General features: G+C 52.6%; 1 protein-coding gene across 3 annotated transcripts in view; it reads right to left on the bottom strand.

Moving 5' to 3' along the window:
* SMG6 (SMG6 nonsense mediated mRNA decay factor) overlaps positions 1 to 24753 on the bottom strand; it is a 114923-nt gene that overhangs the window by 76149 nt on the left and 14021 nt on the right. For all 3 annotated transcript variants that reach the window (XM_062592518.1, XM_062592519.1, XM_062592520.1), the window contains exons 9-10: positions 12109 to 12170; positions 7964 to 8109 (exon numbers count right to left, since the gene is read on the bottom strand). In XM_062592518.1, the coding sequence (XP_062448502.1) occupies positions 7964 to 8109; positions 12109 to 12170 (208 nt within the window). The remainder of the gene's footprint in view (positions 1 to 7963; positions 8110 to 12108; positions 12171 to 24753) is intronic.

Raw genomic sequence — 24753 nt, 5'->3', positions numbered from 1 at the left:
AAAGCATGGAGAGAGCGGGAGGAGGAGAGAGGAACGAGAAGGCCAGGCTAACTGGGACTGGCACCGGGCCACTAACCCCCTCCCAAGCCATGTTTCAACGTAGACAGCAGTAAACCCCAACAGACAGCAGCTCCTCGCGCTGCCAGGGCCTCGCACCAGCTGCGGCGCGTCTCGCGCTCGCTCCGCGCGCAGCCCCGCGCGCAGATGGGCCCGAGAGCATCACTTCCGCCTCGTCTGCTTTTAAAGGCGCCAGCGCCCGGGGCGGCATCGCGCCGCCGGGGCGGCATCGCGCCGCCGGGGCCCCCGCCCCGCGCCAGCTCCTGGCGGCCCTCGGCTCCCCGCGCCTCGCTCTGCGGGGTTCACGCCGTCCCCGACGCGCGCTTGGCACCCGGCGCCTGCTCCCCGCGGTCACGTTAACCACGGCCGCGACGAGCCCCATCCGCCGGCGTTAAACGCGAGCCTGCTCTCGGCCAGCCAAAGCCCGCTGGAGCCGGGCACCCGACACGGCGCGGGGCCGCTGCCTGCGAGCGGGCGCGGGGCAGGAGGGAGCTGGCGAGGACCCCGAGCCGCGAAGGCGGGCGCAGGCCCGCGGCGCTCGCTCGGCCACGGGGCAGCGCGACCTCCCCGAGACGGCAGGCCGCACCGGGCACCGGGCGCGCGGCCCTCCTTGCCCCCGCCTGGCAGGCTATAAAACAGCCCCGCAAGCTCCATCAAGAGTTTCACAGCTTCACAAAGCACCGTAATTAGCTTAATTATACCATGTTCTCCCAGAGAATTAAACAGAAGTACAGTAATTGACTCAGTGTGGCATAGAAGCACAAGGAAATCAAAGGTGCAACGCACATTAAAGAGAAAAGAGAGTCAGAAACGTTTCTGTAAAAGCGAGAGGATTTCCTGTCGCAGTGCAAACATCTAAAGCTCCGCCAAAGCCGCTGCACCTGGTGCAACCTCGCTCGCGCTACCTGGCACGCTCGGGCGCCACGCGGCCGCCCGCGGCGGGGGAGGCAGAGCCCGGGCGCAGCCGCGGCGGGAGGACTGATGGACACCGGGCGCCAGCACTCCATTTCCTGCCTTTCATTTCGCACTGCGACGCTGTTTCTCGATACTTGCTGAAACGGTGGTTTTGTTTCAGCGTGCGCAGAGCTCGGTGGCACTGCAGCATGAGACCCTCCGCAGGAGAGCTCGCCTGTCAGGCTCTGTCCCGACTTGCTGCCCAGGCTGCAGAAGCTTGGCTGCAAAGCAGACTCTAGCCTGGTGACTACGAATCGTTTCCCTCTATTTGTTGCCCTGAAATGGTATCTCAGTATCACCCCGTATGCGGTGGAACGGCTTCAAGGGCAGACGTAAGGACGTGCTCATGTGACAGGCAGGCTGGGCAGAAGCCTCCAGCGAGTTCATCTAACACTGCTCAACGGGGACTTTTGCTGCACTTCAGCTGGAGGGGAGGACTGGAGAGTCTGACACACCAGCGAGCACTCAATTTCACTGGAAATCTTTCCCTTCCCTGCCACAAAGCCCTGCTCGATCTCTTGCCTCTGAAGCCAACGTCTAGATTTCAGAAACCTGAACTGCAAGTGGAAATTCCCTGCAGCGCGTTGACTATTGCATCTCCTGCTGGCACTTGTGGCAAGGGGAAAAAAGTCACATGGCTTTCTGGACACACGTTTCACTAAGGAGTCTTGCATCAGAGGGCAGAAGCCAGCAGCCAGGAAAATAACTCCAATTACGGTAAATAAATCCCCAAATATGTGACAATCTGCCTTTTAAACAGGAAACAGAGGGGAATAAGCAAAGGAAGACTCTGGTCTAAACATTGCTGCCACCAGCCTCAAGAGCCCAAGAGAGAGACTCTGAAGACACGTCTGGGCCAAAGCATTTTACCTGAACTTTGCTGATGTGTCTCAAGTCTGAGACAGCTTCCTTCCCTGAAAGGGAAGGCGCCGGCAGTTCCCAGCTTCGATGCCAACCTCCAGCACTCCCAAATCCGGAGGGTCAGCTGCCACCCCTGGCCCTGTGCGTGTCCCTCAGCAGGCCCAGCGTTAGGAAGAGCCCGGCATGGCCGGGCACTGGAAGCAGCAGCGCGGGCTGTGCGATTCCCGAGACGAGCAATGCAGGTGTCACAGAGTTGTGCTCTGTTTCTACCCTTTTGTCCGGCTCCCACAACAAGGGTTTGCGCTGCGCCTGGGCACAGAGAGTCACAACCTCCTGCTGAGGCCAGGGATGGTCTAGGTACAAAAGCAGACGCTTTGCACAGGCAATGACACATCAGTAACTGCTCGCTCTAGAGAGTGGACAACCATACAACCCATGCAAAGCACACCACAAAGAGAAGGATGGACGACATGGAGACCTACTTGTCACAGAGCAGGCCTCCAGGCTTACTGCCACTTAAAAACTTCCACCCCAATGCAGCTGGGAAGAGCAGCAACTGGAAGGGAAGGGAAGGATGAACGTAACAACTAGTTTCTCCAAACATAAGGCCTCGGAAAAGTATTATTTGTCTTAACAACGCTCTGCTAAAGACAGTACTGCAGAGCCTTGCAAGGAAATAGCACATGGTGACTGCCAGGTGCATGCTGGCGATCTCTATATAGACAACTCAGTCCACATTCGCTACGCTACAACCGGAGCCGCAGCACCGCTCAGCCAGTTACAAAACCACTCAGCTCCAGCCCCACTGCACCTACCCGGCTGGGCTGCGTTTGCATTACAAACCCAAGTCCCTCAGGCTGCTCTCTCCTGTGGGGCACATGACTGCAGGAGTTCAGCCTCCCCAAGACACAGCCCTTTGATAGGACCTCTTCATCTATTTCGCAGCTGCTGTGCCCAGAGCTGCTGCAAACTGTGGAACTGCCTGCTCCAGGGAGCCAGCTGGACTCAAGAGAAGCACATACTTTACCACGCAAGGAGGCAAATTAGGAGAAAAGGACTCAGCTCAGCTCTGCAAACATGGGAAGATCAAGTTGCTGCTTCTGCTATCTAGAGCCTGAGGCTTATTAGACTTTGTTTTGAACCTAATTTTAAAACTCCACCAAACCAAGGCAGCAGTCCACAACACTGCTTTATTTTTAAACTCACTCAACTGCACCGGACTCTCTTGGGTTCAACTCCCAGCACCTTTTGTCTGCTCCAACATGCAAGATGTGGTTAACGGCCTCATGAGAAGCCATTGAGATGTGGCCGCATCAGAAAAGTAGAAAATACTTTCAGTCGAGTCTTTTTCTGATACTGTGGTTAGCTCTTTGAGCAAAGCCCGGTCCCGTGTGGGAAATCAAAAAAGCAACGCAGAGATGGTCAGAGAAGAGGCCGAGTTCTGCCACCAAGGGCAGACACCACCAGTCTTCGCAATGTCTCTGGGGATATTTTAAGGGTTTGCACTTTAGCTTGCAAGTCAGAGCAGCTGCGGTCAGCAGTGAAGCGCACCCCACTCAGAGCAGAGCCCTGCATAGCGGCAGGGTGCCTGTGGAGCAGGCCATTGGCTCCACGTGTAGGGGATCTTTGGGTTCAGCAGTTCCTTCTAGCCAGGCAGGGATGCTGATCATATATGGCAAGAGGAGGAAGAAAACCCTCTACTTGCTTAGGAGCTGCTGTTGACTTGCACTAACCTGAGGAACCCTTGTCACGTCTATCAAGGAGACTTGGGCAAGATCAGCCTCTCAGAAGCTGGGGCAAGTCTTCCAAGAACAAGCAGGACTGCTCATGTTGGCAAACCCTTGCCAAAGCTACAGTCAGAGGAGACTTGTCCCTAGCACAGAATCTCTGTGAGCCTGGCAGAGGATCTCTGTGCCAAGTGGCATATGAACCAAAGGGGACAGACACTGCTCTGTAACAGCAGCAGGGAGTGGGGCTGAACCACCCCTAGCTTCACAAGCCTTTGAGGTTTCCTAGCCAGCCCTCTCCAGCGCAGAAAACCAGAGCTCATTCCACTTGTGCAGACAGACCCAGGAGAGCCGCAAACCAATGCCCAGCCGGACCCTGCCTGCCTGCACGAACCCTTCTCAAACCCAACGTGTGCTTCAGCAGCAGGACTGACGCTGGAGCAGCAGGTTTCTCTCCTCATTCATCAGCGTTTGCCAGAGGGGAAGCCACACAGGCTGGTCACCTTGCCCTGCTGAACTAGCCTTCTGGATGAAGCACAGGCCACTTGCTCACTGCTCAGCCTGAGCCGCTTGCTCGGCCAGAACTTCCCCGTGCCTCCGTGCCCCGACGCTGCTCAGCCCCAGGGGATGCACTCCATCCTCTCCATGTGCTGAGGATGCACATATGGCAGCCCCCCTCCCCTCTCCGCTTCCACCTAAGCCCGACCTCCTAACAAACTCCACACAGCCCAGCGCGACAGGACCTCGAGTGCCAGAAGGCATCCAGGTGCTGCAGCCTGATGCTTCACACCCACAGCCAGGCAAATTTGCTGGGATTTCCGGGAAGTGTCTCTAGGGTGCCCCGTGCTGCACCCCCACTTCGGGGCGCGCTTGTTAGGAATGCAGGCCCGTCGGGGGGAGAGGGGAAGTTATTCTGGTGGTGGCCTATGAATAACATCCAGTGATTTATAGGAAGTATAATCCAATAATACAGTAAAATAAAACAGTGTGTCTGAGATGGGTTTGATTCCAGGAATTATAAAACAAATTATTAAAGAGAGAGAGAAAGAAAAAAGCCTCAGAGAGGCCAGATTGGAGTAAATTGGGCACAGATGGGCTGGGAGGGGGTCTCTCTCTCTCCCCTCACCGAGATGCCCCTGCCGCAAGCACAGCTTCAATTAGTCTTTTCAGAAACCAGAGTTTTATTTCCCCAAATTACAGAATTAAAAAAAAAATTCTTGGAGTGTTTGTGGTTGGGATAAAGGGATCCAAACTCCTCTGCAAGTTGATTGTGCAGATGGCTACCAAACTGTTAAAAGGGCCACCCCACAAAGGTCCTGCCCCAGCCAGAACCCTGGTAGTCACAACTAGCCCGTGATGGAAAGCTCCAGCAGCTGTACGTCCCAGCCGCGCAGAGCACCCACTCTGCCTCCCTGGGCACACGCTGGCTTAGGTAGCCGAGGGCTGCAGCTGGACTCCCGCTCAGAAAGAGGCAACCGATGGCAAGAGCAGGGGAGCTCGGAGGGACCGCGGCCCGGGGGCAACCCACACTGGAGCAAAGGAAAACATGCAGGAAACAAGGAGCGGCAGACAGAAACCATTAATACACGTGACCCCAACCTCCTGTACCGCCCGTTGCCTCACCAAAGGAATTGGGACACATCAAGTGTAATCTGCAGTGAAAACAAGGAAAGATGAGACTAGGAAGGGGGTAGGATAGGTGTTTGGCTTAAGCTGAGCCTCGGGAAGGGGAGGAAGGGTGTTTACTTAAGTGTTTGATTATTTATGTTCTCTTTTTCTCAATACCCAGCTCAGTGATTAGAAGGTTGTGTTAACTGGCAATAAATTATGTAGAAATTCCCCAATTCAAAATTGTTCTGCTTGCGACACCACCCCACAAGCGCTCACACCGCTGGATCCTAGCACAAGAAAGTCATTAGACAGCAGACATTGGGCAAGTAAGCAAGTCTGAAAGCTTCCCAGGAGTAGCCAGGTCTCCAGACACCTGGGAGAAAAGGGAGGGAGCAACCTCCAGAGATCAACTTCCCCCGGACAGCTGGGAAAAGAGGTTCTCAGACAAGCCTCCCTCTCCGCCTGCAAACCCACGGATCTCCTCCTGCTGTTGGGAGTTTGCAGCCAAAGGTCAGACAGACACACACAACAGGAAGGGCACAAGCATGCTCTGATCCCATAGCTGTAGGAGGACTGCAGCAGGAGGGGATCTCTGGAGGGCATGGGACCAACTTAAAAGTCAGAGCCAGCTGCTCAGAGCTCACGTAGCCAAGCTCCAGCTACACCAACCCCTGCCTGCAGCTTCCAGTTAAGCCTGCCGGGCAGTTCGGACACCAGCAGGGCAGAACTGCTCCCCACACGCTTGCCCTGTGCCTCCAAGCCTCCCCCGTGCCCGCAGGCGCTGCTCGGCCCCCGCACGCCCACTGCTGCCGCTGCCCATGCTACTGCGACCCAGAAAGGTGACTCATGTGCTGGGAAATGGAAACATGCACCTTCCCGACAGCCGCGTCTGCAGCACGCTCCACTCAGTCCTCTGCCCACAGCAGCCCACACACTGGGGAAGGAGCCAACACCTCTGCGCTGGGCACTTGGTAATAATTTAGCGAACATCTCACTTGATTTTTCAGCTCCAGGCCCTTTGCTTTTCTCCTCTGCACCCAGCTCCCATCACCTCTTGATACCACACTGTCTGCATCGAGCCCAGCCTGGGCTTTGCCCAGCACTCAGCACTGAGACCAACCAGGCATTTCACTGACAACAGGATATCGCTGGCAAAGCAAATCCTAAGTAATATTACGGGGTCACCAGAGCAAGAAGCCCCCAGAGAAATCCCTTCAGGGCGCTAGGCATCATCAGATGGCAAACACAGTGCCATCCAGCCTGAAAGCATTTCACCGCCACCTGCTCTGCGCGCAGGCAGCAGGTCCCCAGCAGGAACGGTTTTGCTTTCTCTTGAGATCTGAGAGCTGGGAGCAACTGGCAGCTATTCACACAGGAGACAGGAAACTCCAGGAATACTTATTTTTCACAGGAGATAAAAAGCACTCCCTTTCTGTCACTCACATGCATCCAACAACTCGGTTACGGATGGAAAAGCAGAGTCCAGTGGTCTGAGAGCTGGGATTGCTTCCAGCTCTGCCACTGGGGCTTGCTGCATGGCCTAGACAAATCTCTTCCTCTCTTTACCACCCCCTCCTGTCTGCAGCACAGACACAGCTATTAATATACGTACCGGGGGGCTGCGCAGAGGCATTTGCTCATAATCGTAAAGTACTTTCCAGCTCAAAGATAAACACACTGTTGCTAGTTGGCACCTAACAGGAAGGAGGGTAAGGCTGCCTTGCTAATGGGACTTACAGCTCGCACAGAGCATCCTCCGGGCGAGAGGAAGGTGCCGGCGAGGCAGGCAGGGCAGCCGGCACCAGAGCGCGGGGAGCTGCACTTCCAGCCCCTCCGGCTGACGCCAGTGTGCTCCGTCAGCTGACCTCGGCCGCTAACCGCCGCTCTGACAAGTAGCCAACTGGCTCACAAGGGAGAAATCTTCCAGCAGCAGCTCTTCAAGGGCACAGTCTGATTGCCCATGTGGTGGCTTTGACTGAAATCCCTCAGCCAGGCAGAGGCCTCCATCTTTAGGATTTAAATCCTAAGCAATTGGCATGCTAAACGCTGCTTCCTCCCAAACAGGGAGTGCAGCCCCATCTCTGCTTCCAAACTGCACACCGCCTACCAAAGGAGCAGCTCAGGGAGAGCTGGGCACCTGCCCCTGTGCTCCTCTGAGGGGGGATGCAGGGGGGATGCCCCGCAAGAACAATTTCAAGAGATCCTGTTTTGGTGGCATCCCTGTTGATCAAAACACTACACCTGCTTTGCTTTCTAGGTGCCTTAATACAGGGCATAGCCTGCAGCCCAGCTTTTCAGAGCAGCACCTGCCATCACATCACTCAGCTGCCTGCAACGGCTCAGCACGGGCACAGGCAGCCCCAGACACCACCACCGTCCCAACAGACAAGGCCTCCAGGATGCTCCCAGCCCGGGCACTGAACAGGGCCGGAGCTAAACACGAGGAAGACAGAACCATAAACCACTGCCTTCGTTCTGCGTGTGATGACTCAGGCTCCAGGGAGATGTGATGCCTCCTCACTCCTCAGTGTCACACACCTCACCCAACACCACTGAGGCCCAGCCAACATCCCTCTAACAGGCCAGAGCCCTTTTGCTGTCCACGAGCACACAGATACCCTCAGACATCCAACCACGGTTCTGCTTACCCAGTCTTCGGCTCCGTAAGTCCCCCCACCCTTCTCCACGAACAACTCAACCATACAAAGAACAGCTAATCCCCAGCCCGGTTCCCCTGAAGTAGCACGTGGTACCTTTGGGCTGGGAGTTGTGCACTGCAAACATGTTGATTGCCACAAGCTGGAGCATGCGGGTGCTTCCGATGGGAGGGGGGCTGTGCTGCAGCAGGACCTGGAACTCCCTCAGGACCTCCTCAGCCACCGCAGGGAAAGTCTCCATCCTGCAGACAGAGAGAGAGTCTGTAGAGCGCAGGCTATGCCCCGGGCTGAGGAGCGGTCAGTCAGCTCAGCTCACCCAGTGTCCCGTGGTCCTGGGGCACAGGGGTCCCCCTCAGCTCTCAGGGTTGCAGTTGCCCATCCAAGAGCTGCAGGGAATCACTGCCTGTGGAGTGAAGGTGCAGGCGGTGTGAGGGAGACGGCTGAAGCCTTCCTTAGAGAGGGTAGTGAGGGATTGCTCTATAACTGACAGGCAGCATTCCTTTGGCAGGAAAACACGGCCTTTATGAGTCATTTCTGACCAACTATTTTTTTCTACTGACTTCTACCAATCTGGGAAGGGTGCCAGGAGGCCAGCAGCTCACTTGGACCAGGCGCAGCCCATGGGACTCCCGAGAAACCCAGGCTGTAGCAAACTGCACACACTGGTGCCACATTGCGGATGTGGCAATTCCAGTGCATTGAACACTGGCCAGAGCGTGCTTCCTCCAAAGGCACAGCGCCTGGGCCCTGGGCTCCTACATTGGCGCTGTGCACCCAGCAGAATAGGACCTCAAAGCACTGAGCCCCATCCCCCCAGCACTGTGGTTGAGCTCTCCAATCTCATCACTTAGAGCCCCACATTGCCCATGGGAAAGGGACACGCAGTCCCCTGCAGGCTAACAACTGGCCTCATCTAGCTGCTGGCACTGTCAACGCCGCAGCTGGTTCCTGCAGACACAGTGCTACTACCACTCATCAGCACGGAGCAGCCAACGGCTGCCGTGCCACGGCTGGGGATGGGGTGCCCTGTCAACGCCAAAGGCCTCAGCACTCCCAAGCACCCAAGGAAATCTGACATATTTATCCTGCTCTTCATTCGGCATCACTATGGGAATTAGCTGAGGTTACTTATCAGAGCACTGCTAGATCCTTAGCAATCTTCCAAGAGAAGAAGGGTCAAAAACTGAACCAGTTGTAAAGAAGAATATGGTTAAATCATGAAAATGACTGTGACGTGATTGCCCACAACAGCCCTCCCAAGAGATTCCTCAGCCTGTACCCCATGAAGGCAACTTTATAACCAATAAGGTATTAAAACCCTGTAAACTAGTGACAGAGAAGTTCTCCTGTCCCATTGCCTCTTCTGCTGAACTCACTTTGTTCCTCCTTACTCCTAAGCTCCAAAAAGCCACAACTAGACCCAGTAAAAACCGGTCTCAAAGCAACTGCCAGCTCCAGTTATCAGTGATACTGTACTAGTGCGCCCACACCGGGAGCAAGGGAGAGCCAAAATCTGCAGCGAGTAAGGCATGCAGAGCCAGGGCAGGCAACCTCAGGGGCCTCCATAGCAATTTCCTCTACCTTCCCCCAAGAGATGCAGATCTTGTGATATCAGCACGCTACAGACTGGATTAGCAAGCCACTTCTGGTAACCCACATGGGCAATTCTGCTGGGCTTCCCCAACAGACTTTCAGGGCAGTAATAGGCTCTATTTATAAAGACAGAAATGGCTTTTTCTTATCCATATTTCATGGATGCCTTTCAATAACCGGTCCTGCCCAGCAGCAGGGCTACCCTCTGCCTGGGCACTGCTCGCTGCAGCACTCTCACAAACACGGGCTGCAATGAACAGACCCCTCAGACTTAGTAGCTGTGCAGAACGGAGCTGCTCTGTCAATGCAAAACTGCTGCTCCCCTTGAAGGGGCAACTTCCCTGGATGAGACATAGCAAGGGAATTAGAGCAAACTGAATGTTTCCAAAGACTTCCTAATTCTGAGAAATCTCAGACCCCATCCAACAGATCCAGCAGCATCCTCCTAGGGCAGACAGGATGCTAGGGACAGAGCCCTTTGCCGGATGGGTTGTTAGCAAGATGAACATTACTGCCATGGAATAACAACAGTAAGGAGCGAGGGCTTCCTCAGTCCTGCCAGCTGTGCTTTGATATTGCAGCACATCTGGTACTGCACACAGTAACCCCACTGAGCTCAGAACCAGCAGGTCTGGAGCACAACGGAAGCTTTTAATAAATTGCTTACCTGAGGTTTTAGGAGCAAAAGAGTCTAATTAGTGCAACATCATGTTTTCCATGCCCTTTCTTTCTTTTTTTAAAACAGAAAAAAAAAAAAAAAAAAAAAAAAACAGATAAATGACTGAAGAGCCTGCCCAAAGAGGACTAAACTATTCCTCACCTTTTACCTATTTCAAGCACGGAAGTTGTTTAGCAGGGCTGGACAATTTCTCTTCCTGTGTCATGGTATTACTTTCTAGTTCCTTTCTAAGTACTTCAGGGGATATTCTGCTATTAAACATACTTGGGTTTTCTAAATGACTGTCCTGGGAAAAAACGGCCTCAAAAGCTGCATCTTAATTTCACAAAAGTCTCAGGAGCCAAATGTGCAAGCAATCACTGCAACATCCCCATTAATCCCCCTGCTGGCACACGTTCAACCCGGAGCTCGGCCATGAGCGCAGCCCCAGCCTATCTGAGGACCAGCAGCTCCCTGGATGCTCTGCCCTCCGGCGTAGACACGCTGTGCAGTTACCAAACCTTTAGAGGCTCTCATAGCTTTGCTCCTTTTTTTCCTGCAGGCAGGAGGACATCCAGTTCTGCCTCCTTGCTGCAGGCCAGCTCGCTGCCCACAATCAGATAATCGGTGCCTTGTGACTCAGGCAGAGATCAGCAGCGCTGGCAGCGAGCGGCTTGCTCTCCCTCGGAGGCCCAGACCGTCAACAAATTGGCCGACACATCTCCTACTTTCCATTGCTATAAGAAGGGTCCAAAATCAAGCTTATGCCACTCCTGACTAGCCACCTCAGACAGTGCATTATACAAAGCAAAGACTTTTGGCTACACCACAGAGTCACTGCTGGCATCTGTACTACTCCTCCACCTCCTGCACCATGATGCTCCTTCTCTGCAAGCAGCGAGGGAGGACAGGGCCAGACCCAGGCAGGGAACTGCCCACCTGAGTCAGAAAAGCCCAGCAGTTACTGGGACAAGAAGCCACTTAGCATCTGCACTGCTTTTGCCTAAGCAGCCTGGAAAAGGTCTCTCAATCCTTTTATCTGTAGTCAAGAGACCCAGAAGGGACCGAAGGAGCTAGCAGAGCTGATGCTACTACATCTGCTTATGAGAAAACAGCAGGCTCAGGCAGAGACCACCGTTGCCGCAGCGAGAGTGGAGACTGTGTTTGGCCCCGTGTGAGGTCTCGCCACGACAGCCACCCCCGTACAACCGCCTCTGCTGCTCAGCGCCACTGGCACCTGACAGCGCGCGGGGTGGGGAGAGCTCCGCTCCACGGGAAGCCTGCCGGCGGCTGGGCTGAACTCTGCTCCTGGGTCATAAGCACGTCCTCCGAGCTGGGATCTCAGCCCAGGCCTGAATCAGACTTGCTTTGCTTCAAGGATAGCTTTTCAATTATTTGAAACCAATTTATGACAGACATTGCCAAGGGCGCTTTGTACAAACCAGTTCCCATAGGCAGGGCAGCTCTTGGCTATGAGGCTTTCACCAAGATGGCAGCAAGGAGCCCAAGGGCTCGGCTCGTCGGGGCACACTCCGGCCAGCGGCTCTCGGCCGCTGGATCGTTCTGTCCTGACAGCTTCGCACTCCTTGCGGGCAGCAGCTGCCAAGTCTTCCTCAGAGCCACCTACCCGCTGGCTAAAAGTGGGGCAAGAGGAGAGGAGGGGGAAAAAAACAGAAATTTCAGAAGGCAGGAGCGTGGCTAGGGCATGGGAGAGAGAGGAAACTGCCTCTAGTCCCTCCTGCACGCACATCAGCAGCCTCTGCCAGAGGGTCCCGGTGCAGGACCAGGCCTTGAAGTGGGGGAAGAAAAAGCCCAAACAATCTCCAGCATGGACCAGAGGGCGGGTATGGAGAATAGGAACCAGGAGGCTAGGCCTGCAAGAATTCACACCCTGTGCCCTCAGCTCCAAACACAGCTTAGTTGCTAACAATATTAAATTCCAAAAAGACTTGTAATGTAGGAAAATAAAATAAACATCCTGCACACTTACCCAATCCTGGTAAACAGCTTCCCATGGGCATGGAGAAAACTGAGGATGAACCTTTTGTTCAGCTGCATGGGAAAAAAAAAAAAAAGAGAGAGAGAGAGAGGAGAAAACAATTAAACTCTCTCCGACTTCCTGAGAATTAAGAACGTCCCCAGTGACAGAAGAACCTGGCCTGGATGCTGGGGGTGGCACTGGAGATGGGAACCAAATGGACATGCCCAAACTCTTACAAACATCATGCACTCAGGCAAGGGCAAGTGCCAAACAGCTGGAGCGCGAGCGGGGAGAGGGCGGTGGAGACACAGCACCCTCTGCCGGGACCTCAGCGCCCTCGCAGCGGCGGGACCCGGCCTCGCCGGCACCCGCCTCGAGGCGCCCGGACCCCGGGCGCAGATTTTACTGCCCCGCAGGGGAGATTTCTGCTGGACTCAGCTCAGGGTCCAAAACTCCCGTTTGCACTCTGCTCTGCAAGCGCGAAGCGCCGCACAGCCCAGAGGCGCTCGCTGCTCGGGGCATCCTGACGGCTTACTCAGGAGTCCCCAAATGCATCGTCTCCCACTACCGTTTCCCGCCAACAGGAAAAAAAAAAACAACAAAAATAAAAACCAGAAGCAACTTCTCCAGCGCTCAGCGATTCCAGCGGAGGCTGAAGGCAGCCCTGCTCAGTGCAGAGCGGGAGAGGAATAGCCTCATTAACACTTCTCTGCAGAAAACCAAACACCGAGTTCAGCAGCAAAGCCGGGAACGCTCGTTTGTGCCGTGCCAGAATCGGCTTTCAGAACCAAGGAAGGATTGGGACAGTGCTGCACCTTTTCGTTTAACTCTAGCCTCAAACTACAGAGAGGGAGCTTGTGTTCGCTTTTATCAGAATCTTTGATTTTATTTATCTCTCCCCCCCCCCCGAAAGCCTGCAGCACTACACCACCGAGCCTGGGGCAGGACTTGGCATTTCCCCAGTGCGTTGATACCGCGACGCGGAGCCAAGGGGATGCAGAGGAAGCTGTCCGCAGCACACGGTGCACGGGCAGCTTCCTGCCCCGCTTCGATCCAGTAACACCAGCGTCTAACTTGAACAACTTCTGTCTCTCTAAACTACCTTTGCTAGTTCAGCAGAGCTCTGGGTTTTCCCACTCCTTCTCTAAAACTGTTTTGAAAACGGCTGTGGGTGGGTAAGTAGTCACTGTGCGTGGCCGTGGAGGTGGCTGCGTTACAGCAGAAGGGGACCGTCCTTCCTCTCGCCTCCGCCACGAGAACACGAGGCGTTCACCTAGCGCACCCACAAACCCGGGCAGCCTCCGCGCGACCAGAACAGCCGGGCGCTGAGCGCCGCGCAGGGAGACGCTGGCCAGGAGCGGCCCAGCCTGAACGCACCGCAGCTCCGCTCCCATTTGCGCAGGATTTTTAACCACTCCAAAGGTCAGCAGCAGCGCTTCTATTTACAGGGGGGAAACAGAAGCGCAGAAAGAGGAAGAGATCGAGGCCGCCCGGCAGGGCTGGGGCGGCCCCTCGCCGAGTGCCAGGCCCCAGGCCCATCTGATGGGGTGCTGGACCTCCAGGCGGCACCGAGCCTCCTGCTCCCGCCAGGCTCCAAGGTCAGGCCTGGCCGCAGAGCACAGTTATCGCAGGCAGTCCTGGCTCCGGCACTAGCTCCCCCCTCGTTCGCTGCGCTCCTCGGCTCAGGCCGCTGCTTATATAAGTGGCTCGGCAAGGTGCGATTGCTTGGTTAGGGGTAATTAACCTGGGCTGAATTCCCCCAGGACCCACGCAGGAGAACGATGCCCTGCTGCAGAGTTGCTCCTAGGCCATGCGCGAGTTTAAACATAAAAATTGTCTCATAAAACAAGCCAGACCAATTAAACTGGCCCTCGCAGCAAGGGGCTCTTGCTTACTCACTCTTTTACTATTGCCCTAAAGAGCCCTTCGCACTGGAACTCAACTTCACTTGCCACCATTTTATTAACTCTGCAGATGAAACCAAGACGAGACTGGGGAGCACTGGGACAGCAGGGCAAAGCGAGGGCCCTTGTCCAGCAGCGTACAGGCAGCTGCTTCTCCACCAGCCTCGTTCGGACACCAGGGAGGCTCAGAGCTTGAAACTGCTAACACTTTTTACACTTTTTTTTTCCCCAGGCAACAGCTTGTGGGAGGAAAAAACTAGCTGGTGACCAGCTTGGTGGCTCCAGCACTTATCACATACCCTGTCAGAGATGCGGCCAGTACCGCAGCATGGCAAAGCCCGACAGCTCCGAGCCTGCAGCTCGAGCACAAGAGCCCTGGCAGCGTCGGGGGCAGGCAGGGCTCTCTCCCAGAGCAAGGCCACGTGCTTCAGCCGCCTGCAAGGGCAGGTAAAAGCAGCTCCATCAGCTCGGCCCTTTGACGGAGGCGTATTTAGAAGAGATGTTCCCCATCAACCGAGAGGAGTCTGCAGCTCAACCTACCTCTGTGGGCAAGCCTGTGGCAACGCTGCTTGGCCCGCCGCACGCGAGGGAAGGAAAAAATAGGACAGGGCAGGAGTGTTTTCCTCCGAGGCCCACGTTTGGCCCACAGCCTCAGCAGCAAAACATGCAAATGCTACACCACCTTCCCGGCAGCTGCGGGGCACCAAAACTCCCCACCCTGAACGGAAAGCGACACCCAGAGCCCGCAGGGAAGCTCGAGGCAGAGCGGTCCCACGGACATGCCTGGCTCCGGGGAGGCAGCGCCTCGGCTTCGCCCCCACCTTCGCAAGCGGAGCTCTGCGCTCTGCCTTTCCGCCTGCAGTCCCAAGGACTAACCAGTCACATCGCACAGAAACCAGTGCTGAACTGGGACGCATACACACATGCACAGACACTTTTTTTTAAAGGAAGCAAAGATGAACAGAGGATACCTGCCTCTAGGGAAGAAGCGTGTCTCATATGTCTTGCCAACTTAAGCACGAGCCCAGCAAGCCCAGGCAGCGGCCCGTGTGCCCCAGTGCTGGGGCATCTCAAGCAGGCACCTCTCAGGCTTTTTTCACCACTTCTTCTCTCACAGCTTCAAGGTTTTGATGAGCTCATCACTTAACTTTGGACCTTTCATCTCCGAGTTCATGCTAAGGCCACGGGTCGCTTTTACTAGGCTTTTCTCTGAATGACTCTTTCTGTAGTGACTCACCTGCCCGTCACCCGCCGGGAGCCCTCCCCGCTCCTCCCGTCGTACGCTGCTTCTCACAGTGAGAGGGAAACGGCGACTTCCACCGCGCTGCCCAGCTTTGGGGCAGTAAGGAGGAAGTCCCGTCACCTGCTGTGCTGCGTTCACACGGTGGAAGGGAGCACTTCCCCAAAGCCCTGCTAACCTGCTCGTTACCCTGACGGTGTTAGCATGAGACCTGTAACTTCTCCCTGGCTTTGCTTCACTCGCTGCAAGGTCCATCAGCCCCAAGAGATGGTCCCTCCAAAGGCTTCCTCAAAACAGCACCCCGAAGGCAGATCCACGTGCTGAGGTCAGGATGCCAGGGAAGCGTGGGCTCCTCGTGCACGTGTGTCACTGCCCGCCGCACCGCATGCTGCTCTGCGGGCAGTGGCAGCGAGTCTGGCTAGCCCCAGCGGGTTGCTGGGGAAGAGTCCATGAAGTCAGGCTGATACAGCAATGCAACTATGTCAAGAAATGGACTTCAGCCCTTTTAGTTGAAAGGCGGGCATCACAGATATGGAAGTTATGAGCATATAGTGAAGGCATTAGTTATAAAAACAAACCAGCTGTCAAGAAGAAGAGGGGTCCCTGCACACAGTAGTGCCTGAAGCTGAAAACAGCTGTTTCGGCTGTCATGAGTCAGCATGTGCAGACAGACTAAATCCACCTGGGAAGAGGCAACCTCACCAGAGGAAGCAACCCACTGCTGCTCGGGGAGCATTCGCACACTGCAGCGCCAACCAAACTGGATTCGTTACCATGGAAGAAATCAACAGTGACTAACAACTGCTCGTGGAGAGGCTAAGCGCAGAGATAGCAACAGTACTAGAACAGCCAGCTCAAATCAGAGAGAGGCCACGGGGAGTACGTCCTGACAACGTGCAGAACAGAGGCAGTCAGACAGGATAAAGAAAGGTTTGTCATGTCTTGAGCCAGAAAAGAAGAAAGCGAGACCCAATCTCAAGGGATCGCACGCTGAACAAAAAGGGCTGAAAACACATCTCCCAGGCCAGTGCAAAAACACAGGAAACACCATCAGGGTGCACAGGAAAAGGAGTGGCACAAACTAGGCCAGGAAGCAGAGATCCTGCGCTCGAACCCAGCACAGATCCATTTGGCTTGGGGTGACGAGCGCACAGAGCTTTGGCACCTGAGCATCAGGCCCAGCTGTGAAGGAGGCACCAAATAAGGGAAGGATTCTGGAGCAGTGACTCCTAGGGAAAAACCATTTCAAGTTAAAAATTGTTACTTCAGGTTTGGAAGTAAATTTCAGGATCTGGTCTTTATCAAGCGAAGCAAACTTTCTTCAACATCAGCAAAGCATCTGTGGAGCAGAAAGCAGTGTCAGAGTCAAAATAGGCTGCAAAAGACAAGTCCATTAATCAAGAGACCAGATGCAAGACTGCCTGTAACAAATGCGCTGTCTCCACCAGAGTGGAAGGGATTGGAGCGCAGCGGGACATTCTCAAAAGTCTAGGGGTATCCTCAGTGACAAGGGGTTGGGATACAGATCACAGAGCCACACAGTTCAGCTCCAAAACACTTACCACACTCATCCCAAATACCTTCAGGGTTTCCTGGCCAACTAGGCTTTTCCAGGCATGGCTTCCTTGCTGGGAATCAAGTGAAAAAAACATCGAAACACCCAAACCATACCATATTCTCACTCCCAGCTCAGAGGCCAGATATACCACATTAACTGGTAAGATTACACCTATCTTTCGCAGGCAGCTCCTTCAGAGCTGCACAGACTCAGTTCAACACCAGTGGGGAGTTCATGACTTCTTCTGGAGAGGTCTTACAAACCTTGCCAGCCTTTTTTCGGCTATTCCATGCCAGCCGAAAATGAAGGCACAGTCCTCGCCGGTGTTTTCCAGGGCAATCTCTCATTCAAATAAAACCTAGCAGTGATAAAGAGGTTCTGGGAAGCCCACTGCAGCATCACTGGCAAGATACTAGGAAGAGATCTTTACCGTTACAGGCAAAGCGCTGGTGGAAAGTGTTTTGCACAAATGGCTGTTGCATAAGGGAGAAGAGGCAAAGATTTACAAAATACCTACAATCTTGCAGGCAAATTCCAACTGGGCTAATTACCATAATCATTTCTCTCCATGTACCACCTGCAACCATGAACAGACACAGAGCTCACCTTGTTTCTTCTTGCCAAATATTCCAGTGCAGATTTCTGTTTAGCAGTTGCAATGTCCTGCCCAGAACTGGATTAATTCCATAGTATAGAAGCAATTCCAGTGGGAATCCTAATACTTAGCGTGAGGCACTACAAAAATGTAAAATCCACTTGGCTACATTGTAGAAGAAAGAGGGAATCCTGAAATATTGTGGGTTTGAGACATACAAATTTCATCTACAGCTAAGAGAACTCCAGGCACTCAGGTAGCTTCCTAGTCTTCTGGACTGCAGCAGCTATGACTTCTGGACACCTCTCACGGCTATAAGAAGTTACAAGCCAGCATTTTAGCAAGAGAAAAAGAGGCATTCAGGAAGCCTCTTAGTAAAACATTGAATTTCTGATTTTTCCCTTCATCACTGCAGTGGACAGGTGAGATGAGAAATATGGGTAAGAAAATTGTGCACTTCTGTAAACTAAAATCAGGCCATAGAGACTACACTGGCTCTGAAACAAAACTCTGACCTATAACTGTACTTATTTAATAATAAAAACTTTCCATTTACGAAAAACAGGTCAAATAAATTACAAGTTTGGTTAAAAAAGAAATCACATGCATATAAATATTCCAAGATACTTGTAAAGCATTTAAATTAGTAACATGCAACATTCTTGAAAAATAAATTATACTAAACATAGTATATTAAAAATAGATTAAAAACTAATTAAGTAGCAATGGTCTTTAGAGAACTCTCCTTGAACTGAATGGAAAATGGTTGGTACAGACTGGCTGGCAAGATTTTTAGCAATGAACTGAAAATAAAGTCTGTTGACAAACTGCCTGTGATATGAAGATGGATAGAGCAATAAGTAATAATAGTCAGTTCAAAATCCAAGTTTTTCCAACATCAAAAGTGCTGTTATGTATCTGGGATGATGTAGAGTAAGTCTCCAGGGCTCTACCCCAAGCACTTACTCCACAAAAGCTATAGAAAATACCATGGCTGCGTTCCCAGGGCAAGGCCTAGTGAAAAGGGTTAATGCATCCCTTGAAGGTACAAGCAGAGAGCAGGCACTGGACAGCACTTTTACCTCTATATACGGCACTGGCGAGACTGACACTGAAATACTGCATTCAGTTCTAGTGCCCATATTCTTAAAAGGATGCTGAAAATTTGGAAAGAGTCCAAAAAACGGCCATAAAAGTGATTCAAAGGCTAGAAATGATGGCTTGCCATGAAAAACTTAAACAGCTCAATCTGTTTAGTGTATCAGAAAGACTGGGAGGTGATTTGATTGCAAGTGCAAAGTGCCTCCATGGTACTTAAGGGCTCTTTACACTAGCAGAATAGTAAAGAACAAGAACAAGTGAGAAACATTCACTGTGGAAATAAGGCACAAATGTTTCAGAACCAGTGCAATTATCCCTGGAACAAACTTCCCAGGAAAAGACTGGATTCTCGAGACTGGGCGTCTTTCTGGAAGCCTTGTGTTAGCCAAACACAAGTTACTTGGCTTCATACAGTTGTAGGGTGAAATTTAAGTACCTGTGATATTCAGGAGATCAGAATAGATGATCTAATAGTCCCTGCTGGCCATAAACTCCATGAATCTATGCAAACATGCCAGAGAGAGTCCTCAACTGAGATATCAAGTTAACTTTCAACACACAACTTTTCACAAATTGGCTTTGGTGCTGCAGGTCGTTTAGGACACATGCTCAACTCTTCGAGGCTGCATCTGGTTAAGCACTGAAAGAAAGATGACCAGACAGAGCCATTCTATGTCCAACAGGTATGGCTGCGTGCTTTGCATTGACACAGCTCCAACTAGCAAAGAGCAGTTAATACCCAAATACTTACTGTTTGCTGAGAGAGAAGAGCATCCCTTTCCTAAGATAGAAAACTGACATCGAGAAATGCATGATGAGTTCTGGTCATATGAGATCTCCTGTTAACACAGCCCAGCATGTTTTCAGCTTTCTTCACTACCACTGAGCAGATTTTTTGTGGGGTCAAGCATGCAGGAGGGAGATATGAGGCCCCTAGCCACTGAACAAATAGCATCAGGAAAGAGTTCGGCTCCAAAATGCTTTTCACATCTGGGTTACAAAAAGAGCTCTTTGGAGTTCCAAGTTTACCTGGTTTAATTTACTTGCCTGTAATGGAACTCCGAAGAGTAACAAAGAAGTTAAGAAAGGAGAAAACTCTAAAGACCTAAACCCACATGTCTTAGGAAGGCATTTGAAAGGCCAAAAGAGAAGACATTTGGACAACAAGCTGAGCAGAAACAGAGCCTTCCAGAAGGACATTAGTGTTACCACAGCTCTTCACCCTCCTGCCCTCCGAGCCATGCGCACCAGCAGGGATAACAGCAGTGACTCGCAGCCAGCCCACGCTCAGCACAGCTCTCCACAACCAGGAGAACCCCAGGCAGGAGTGCCGTAAGAGGGCTGAGCACTGCTACCCTGCTGCATTTGCAGCGTACTTCTAGAGCCTTCACTTCTATCCAGACAGTTTACACAGAGCACGAAGGCATCTCCCTCTCCGCTTTCAATCACGCGGCAACGAAAGCTGCTGGGGAGGAAGAGTAAAGCCAAGGACAGAGGAAATGACACAGACTCAAGCAGGTTCCACTCCCTGATCCTCCGGAAGGAAATTTCTTTCCTAGTACCCACCTCCACGGTGGATATGAACACTGTCTGGAAACAGCTCATTCAGCACTGAAAAAGAAATAAATACTGCCCATTCCCCAGGGCAGAATAATCATTTTGGCTGTGGAATAAGAGGTGCCATCCCAGAAAGTGTATAGCAGACAGGACAAAAAGTTGGACTGGGACAAGTTCAGACAGAGACCAAGGTTAGACTAACAAAAAAAGAGCTCAAGAGAAATCAGTCTAATAGCCTTCACCCTGCTCTGGGAAATTTCCCAACCCTGTTATTAGACATTTTACTTCCTTTATCAGCACTGCCAATTCCTGCAGTACTCGTCTGAGCTGCAAACTCTCCCTCCCACCACCACACTGCAGTGCCTGGATCATCAAACTCGCTGCCACGAGAAAGGACTAATGTGCAGCAGCAGGAGCGGGTTTGGTTACACACAAATCCCGGGCTGATCAGCACCAGCAGGAGAGGAAATGAGGAAAGAGTGAATGACAGGGAAAGGCGGTTTCTGGATGATTGTACTTGGTTTTAGAGTATAAAAAGCTTGTTCGAATTGAAGTCTTGCCGCCCTCACCACAGCCTCTCTGAGCCCTGGGATATAGCGGAGCCCCTTACACAGGCATAAGTCATTGACATCCTTGTAGTGCTCCCACCTCTGATCCACCGCGATACTTAACACACATTAGCACCAGATGCCTGTTACCGGAAGGAGAACATGTCGGTATCTCTCCCCTTCGAGTTACGTTAGTCCCTGCCTTGTTCTTCACAGTTATATAAAACCACCAACATGGTCTAAAAAGAAAAAAAAATATATATATAACACCAGCTTCTGGAAACTCTTACTGATAGTTTAGCCTTCGCTTTCTGAGTGGCAATAAAAGGTCAAGTTGTGCTGAAAAGTAACGCGTTGGTTCCAGGTGACATGTACGCACATGCCATGTCGCTCACGAGGCCTCCCGAGCTCGAGGGAGCTGTGGGAGGCACAGCAGAGCCGTATCGACGATCAGTTTAGCAGAGCAGTATTGACTGAACATCAAGGGCTCAAACAAGGAGGTAGAGCATCTCTGGCGGGATTTCTAGTGCAGGAACTGCAGCAAAGGAGGACTTCATCAGGCTGTTTTCTTTTTTTTTTTTCCTTCCTTCACAAGTACAATTAAAAAAAAAAAAAAAAAGGTGCAAACATAGGAGGGTGCACAACTGGTGGCAAAAAAAGCCAGGGCTAGCTGCATGGCTGAATGTCACGTCTCAAGCCCAGAGAGGCTAGAAGTGCGGTTTAGTGTTTAACCATCGTCAACTGCAGCCTGGCACTCTTAACTTCCTCCCTAGAGGAGGCTTCTCTCTGCTAGGGGAAAGAAACCAACCTTACCACGCGAAACAAAACGGCTAGAGTAAAAATAAAGCCCCAAGGTGGTTTGGTGACCGAGGTCATGCTAGGAGGTGAGGAGGGTTTGCAGGCTGGGGAACGCACTCAGAAATGCTCACACTGCCAACCAAAAGAGAGATTACAGAAAAGGAGGCAGGGCAGAGAATTAACGCGAGTCCAGCAGTAAAGAGGCTGAGAAGTCTCTTTCGCACGCCACCTGCTCCCCCGTGCTTGATACACAGTTTGTAAACCGTTTCCTAAACACAGAGGAAAAAAACCCAGACCCAGTCCTGACCTCCACGAATGAGTAACCAAAGCTGACTGCTTCCTGCAAGCTTACAGGGGTGAGGAAAGGAGACTGTCTGGGCAGGAGAGAGGGAATTCCAGGTTCCTCCCTCTCGATTCCTGCTTTGGGCACATGAGTTAAGGATTCAACATCTCTTACTGCTTTTTCATGCAGGTAGCAGGCAAAGGAGAGAAACAAGGTTGCCTTTAGCTGACTGCTAGTGCTGCATTCCCACCACGGAGAGCTCTCCTGCTTGTTTCTGCACCGCGGGGGGAGCCCAGCAGCAGATCACAGCGCTGCAAAGGTGCAGATCAAATACAAGGCAATACAGCAACAAGAATCAGGGCGATATGGAAGCACTACTCTCCCTTGACAGCAAGGGCAGGCTGTAATTCAACAGACCACAGACGAGATCACGCAAGACAAACACTAGGGAGCACCTAACCATAGGGGAGACAAAACTTCCTGACCCAACAGAAACCACCTTCCTGCAACAAGGTCCTGAGAGCAGCCTGACCCAAGGCCCTGCTGTGAGACCTTGCATATGTCCTGCTACCAGCTTCTGCACTACGAAAAAAAGTGGGGACACTCCTTCATGTGTCCCCTCCCTTTGGGGACACACCTCTGCCACCATTCTGGTGCAGCTCAGGCATAAAACAGATGCCAGTGATGGCCTCAGCACACAGCCTGGGGGCGTCTTCAGGCACTGCTGGTCTGTTGGGTTTCCAGTTCCTCCACTCTCTGCACAGGAAGATAACGTTGGGAATAAAAGCGCTGCAAGTAGCCAAGAGCTAGTGCAGGCCTGGGGGGCTCGTGGGGCATCACGTGCAGGCTGCAGGTCCACCCTTCTGGGGAGCTGCGTCCCAGAGGCGAAGGGAAGAGAGGAGAAGGGCAGCAAACGCTGCGCCTGCGCCGTCACGCTGCCCCTCTACACCAGGCACGCAGCCCTACCTGCTCCAACTCACTTCCCCCATCAGAGGCTCCCCAAGAGGATCATTCGGAGCACTTTGCCCACTTGACCCCAAGGGGCAGTAAATGAGGGAACCTTGTACTTCTCCAGCAGGGACTATTCATAAGAGCCCGCATGGAAGAGAAGAGGTCAGGCCTCATCCTTCACACTGCCCTGGGAAGCGTTACCCAGCCGCTCTGGGAGCGCGGACCTGCTCCCATCAGCCCGGCAGCAGGCTTGGGGCGGACGTCTCCAAAACAACGAGCTTCCCAAGCTCACCTGGATGGGAAAGCGGGCCATCGCTGCAGCCGTACATCATGGCCACTCGGGCCTGTCACTTATTCCTAGTCATGCATAATGGAAGAGCTACAGGATGAGGACAGAGCAGAGCGTGAAGGGAGCCATCCTCGACAGACGGGGCTGCCTCTGTGGTGTATCTGCATGTGCAGCGCTGGGCCCCTCTCCCAGGTGCTCAGCTCACACTGTAACAGCCTTTGGACACACCAGGTGCTCACAGAGCCTGCAGGCAGCGACGGCAGAGCAATCCCAGTTCTGAGCACAGATCACCGCCGCCATCCCCTGTGATCGGCCCGAAGCGAAGGGCAGGCTGACGGAGCAAAATGGCACAGAAAAAGAATACTAACAGACTACCATGAGGTTTTATCCCACCGCTCCCCTAGAAGCACCCCACTCCAGATGCATAGCCCCAGAGACAGCTCCCACAGAGAAAAAATTGTATCGACTGAAGTCAGCTAGAAGAAAGAGCTAGCACCGAGTCACCCGAGTGGCTACTGCCCAAGAGGAACAAGCACACACAGCAGAAACAATAAACGCAGCCAAGGAAAAACGGATGTGAAACATGCAGGAGCTGACTAGGACAGTGACCCTTTTCCCAGGAAGCACACATGCCCGCCACTAAGGCGGCAGCCTGGGCAGCCCCCCGGACTCCTCACCGCTCCTGGAGGCACAGGCATTCAGAAAACGTGCCTCTTCCTGCCTTGGACTGCTATTTGGCAGCGGTGGTGTAAGCGTTGCCCATGCAGCGTTGTGATGCAAGGGCCAGAGAGGCAAAATCAGAAATAAAACTAAGAAGAGGGAAAAGACCGACAAAGATGGAAGGTGAGAATGCTTGGAAACATCTCATCTCAGAGAGAAAAAAAGTCATAGCTAGTGGCAAAGACAGTCCCAAACAGGTGTTGCTGAACAACCTCCAAGCAAGCTGAATCCAGACCGAGGGGGAAAGAAGGAAGCAGGACAACTCTCACAACCTACCTTCTTTGAGAAGGGAGAGCCCCCATGCCACCATAAAGGACCATCTCCCTGTGTCCTTAACACTGATTTGATTTTTTAAGACGTTGGAGAGGCAAGGAGACCACTGGGTCCAAAAGCGACTAGCACTACTCACCTGAAAGAACACAAGCAAGCATCCAAAGATGCACACTGCTTACAGCTCTGACACTTTGCCACCCTCTCTCCCCTCATCCTGCTTGGGCACAGGCTTGTCCCCACGTGCTCAAAACTGCACCCATTACCAGTAGAAAATGACACTTGTTTGTACAATATGCTTCCATGCAAGAGTGTGGTAGGAACAAAGTAGGAATAAAAAGGTAAGAAACCCTCTATATTCAGTATATAGCGGGGACCTTGTTCTCCTGTTTTACTGGTAGACATCTTGGTGGTATTTACTACTCATCTGTAGAAACAGCTACACACTGCCCACACCCCCCGTTGCTGAGAAGACAGACTGTAAAGAAATGGAGGTAAAAACTCGCTCTGAACTTCAGAGCTAATGATTCCACCATAATTTCTCTGCTATTGCAAAAGGGTGTTGCTTAATGAGCACCCTTGGAGAACCATACAAATGTAGTAACTTTGCCCCTAACCAACCAACAGGCTGAGTGGAAATGGTTCCTGTAGCCAATGCACAGGGCCAGAGAGCAGATCCCTGTTCTGGTCTTAGCTTTCTGAAGGGCTTTTTGGGTGGCCATACCAAACTTCTGATAGCTCTGCTAGATTGACCTCTCATAAAGAAGCTAGGAGGCTTAATTCTTTAATGATTATAAAGTATTCAGACATCTGGAGAGAAGTATTATTTAATTACTGTAG

The sequence above is a fragment of the Rhea pennata genome, chromosome 20 (assembly GCF_028389875.1).
Source record: "Rhea pennata isolate bPtePen1 chromosome 20, bPtePen1.pri, whole genome shotgun sequence".
Lineage (NCBI taxonomy): Eukaryota > Metazoa > Chordata > Aves > Rheiformes > Rheidae > Rhea > Rhea pennata.
The sequence above is the reverse complement of the archived record's forward strand: the minus strand, read 5'-3'. Positions and strand labels throughout refer to the sequence as shown.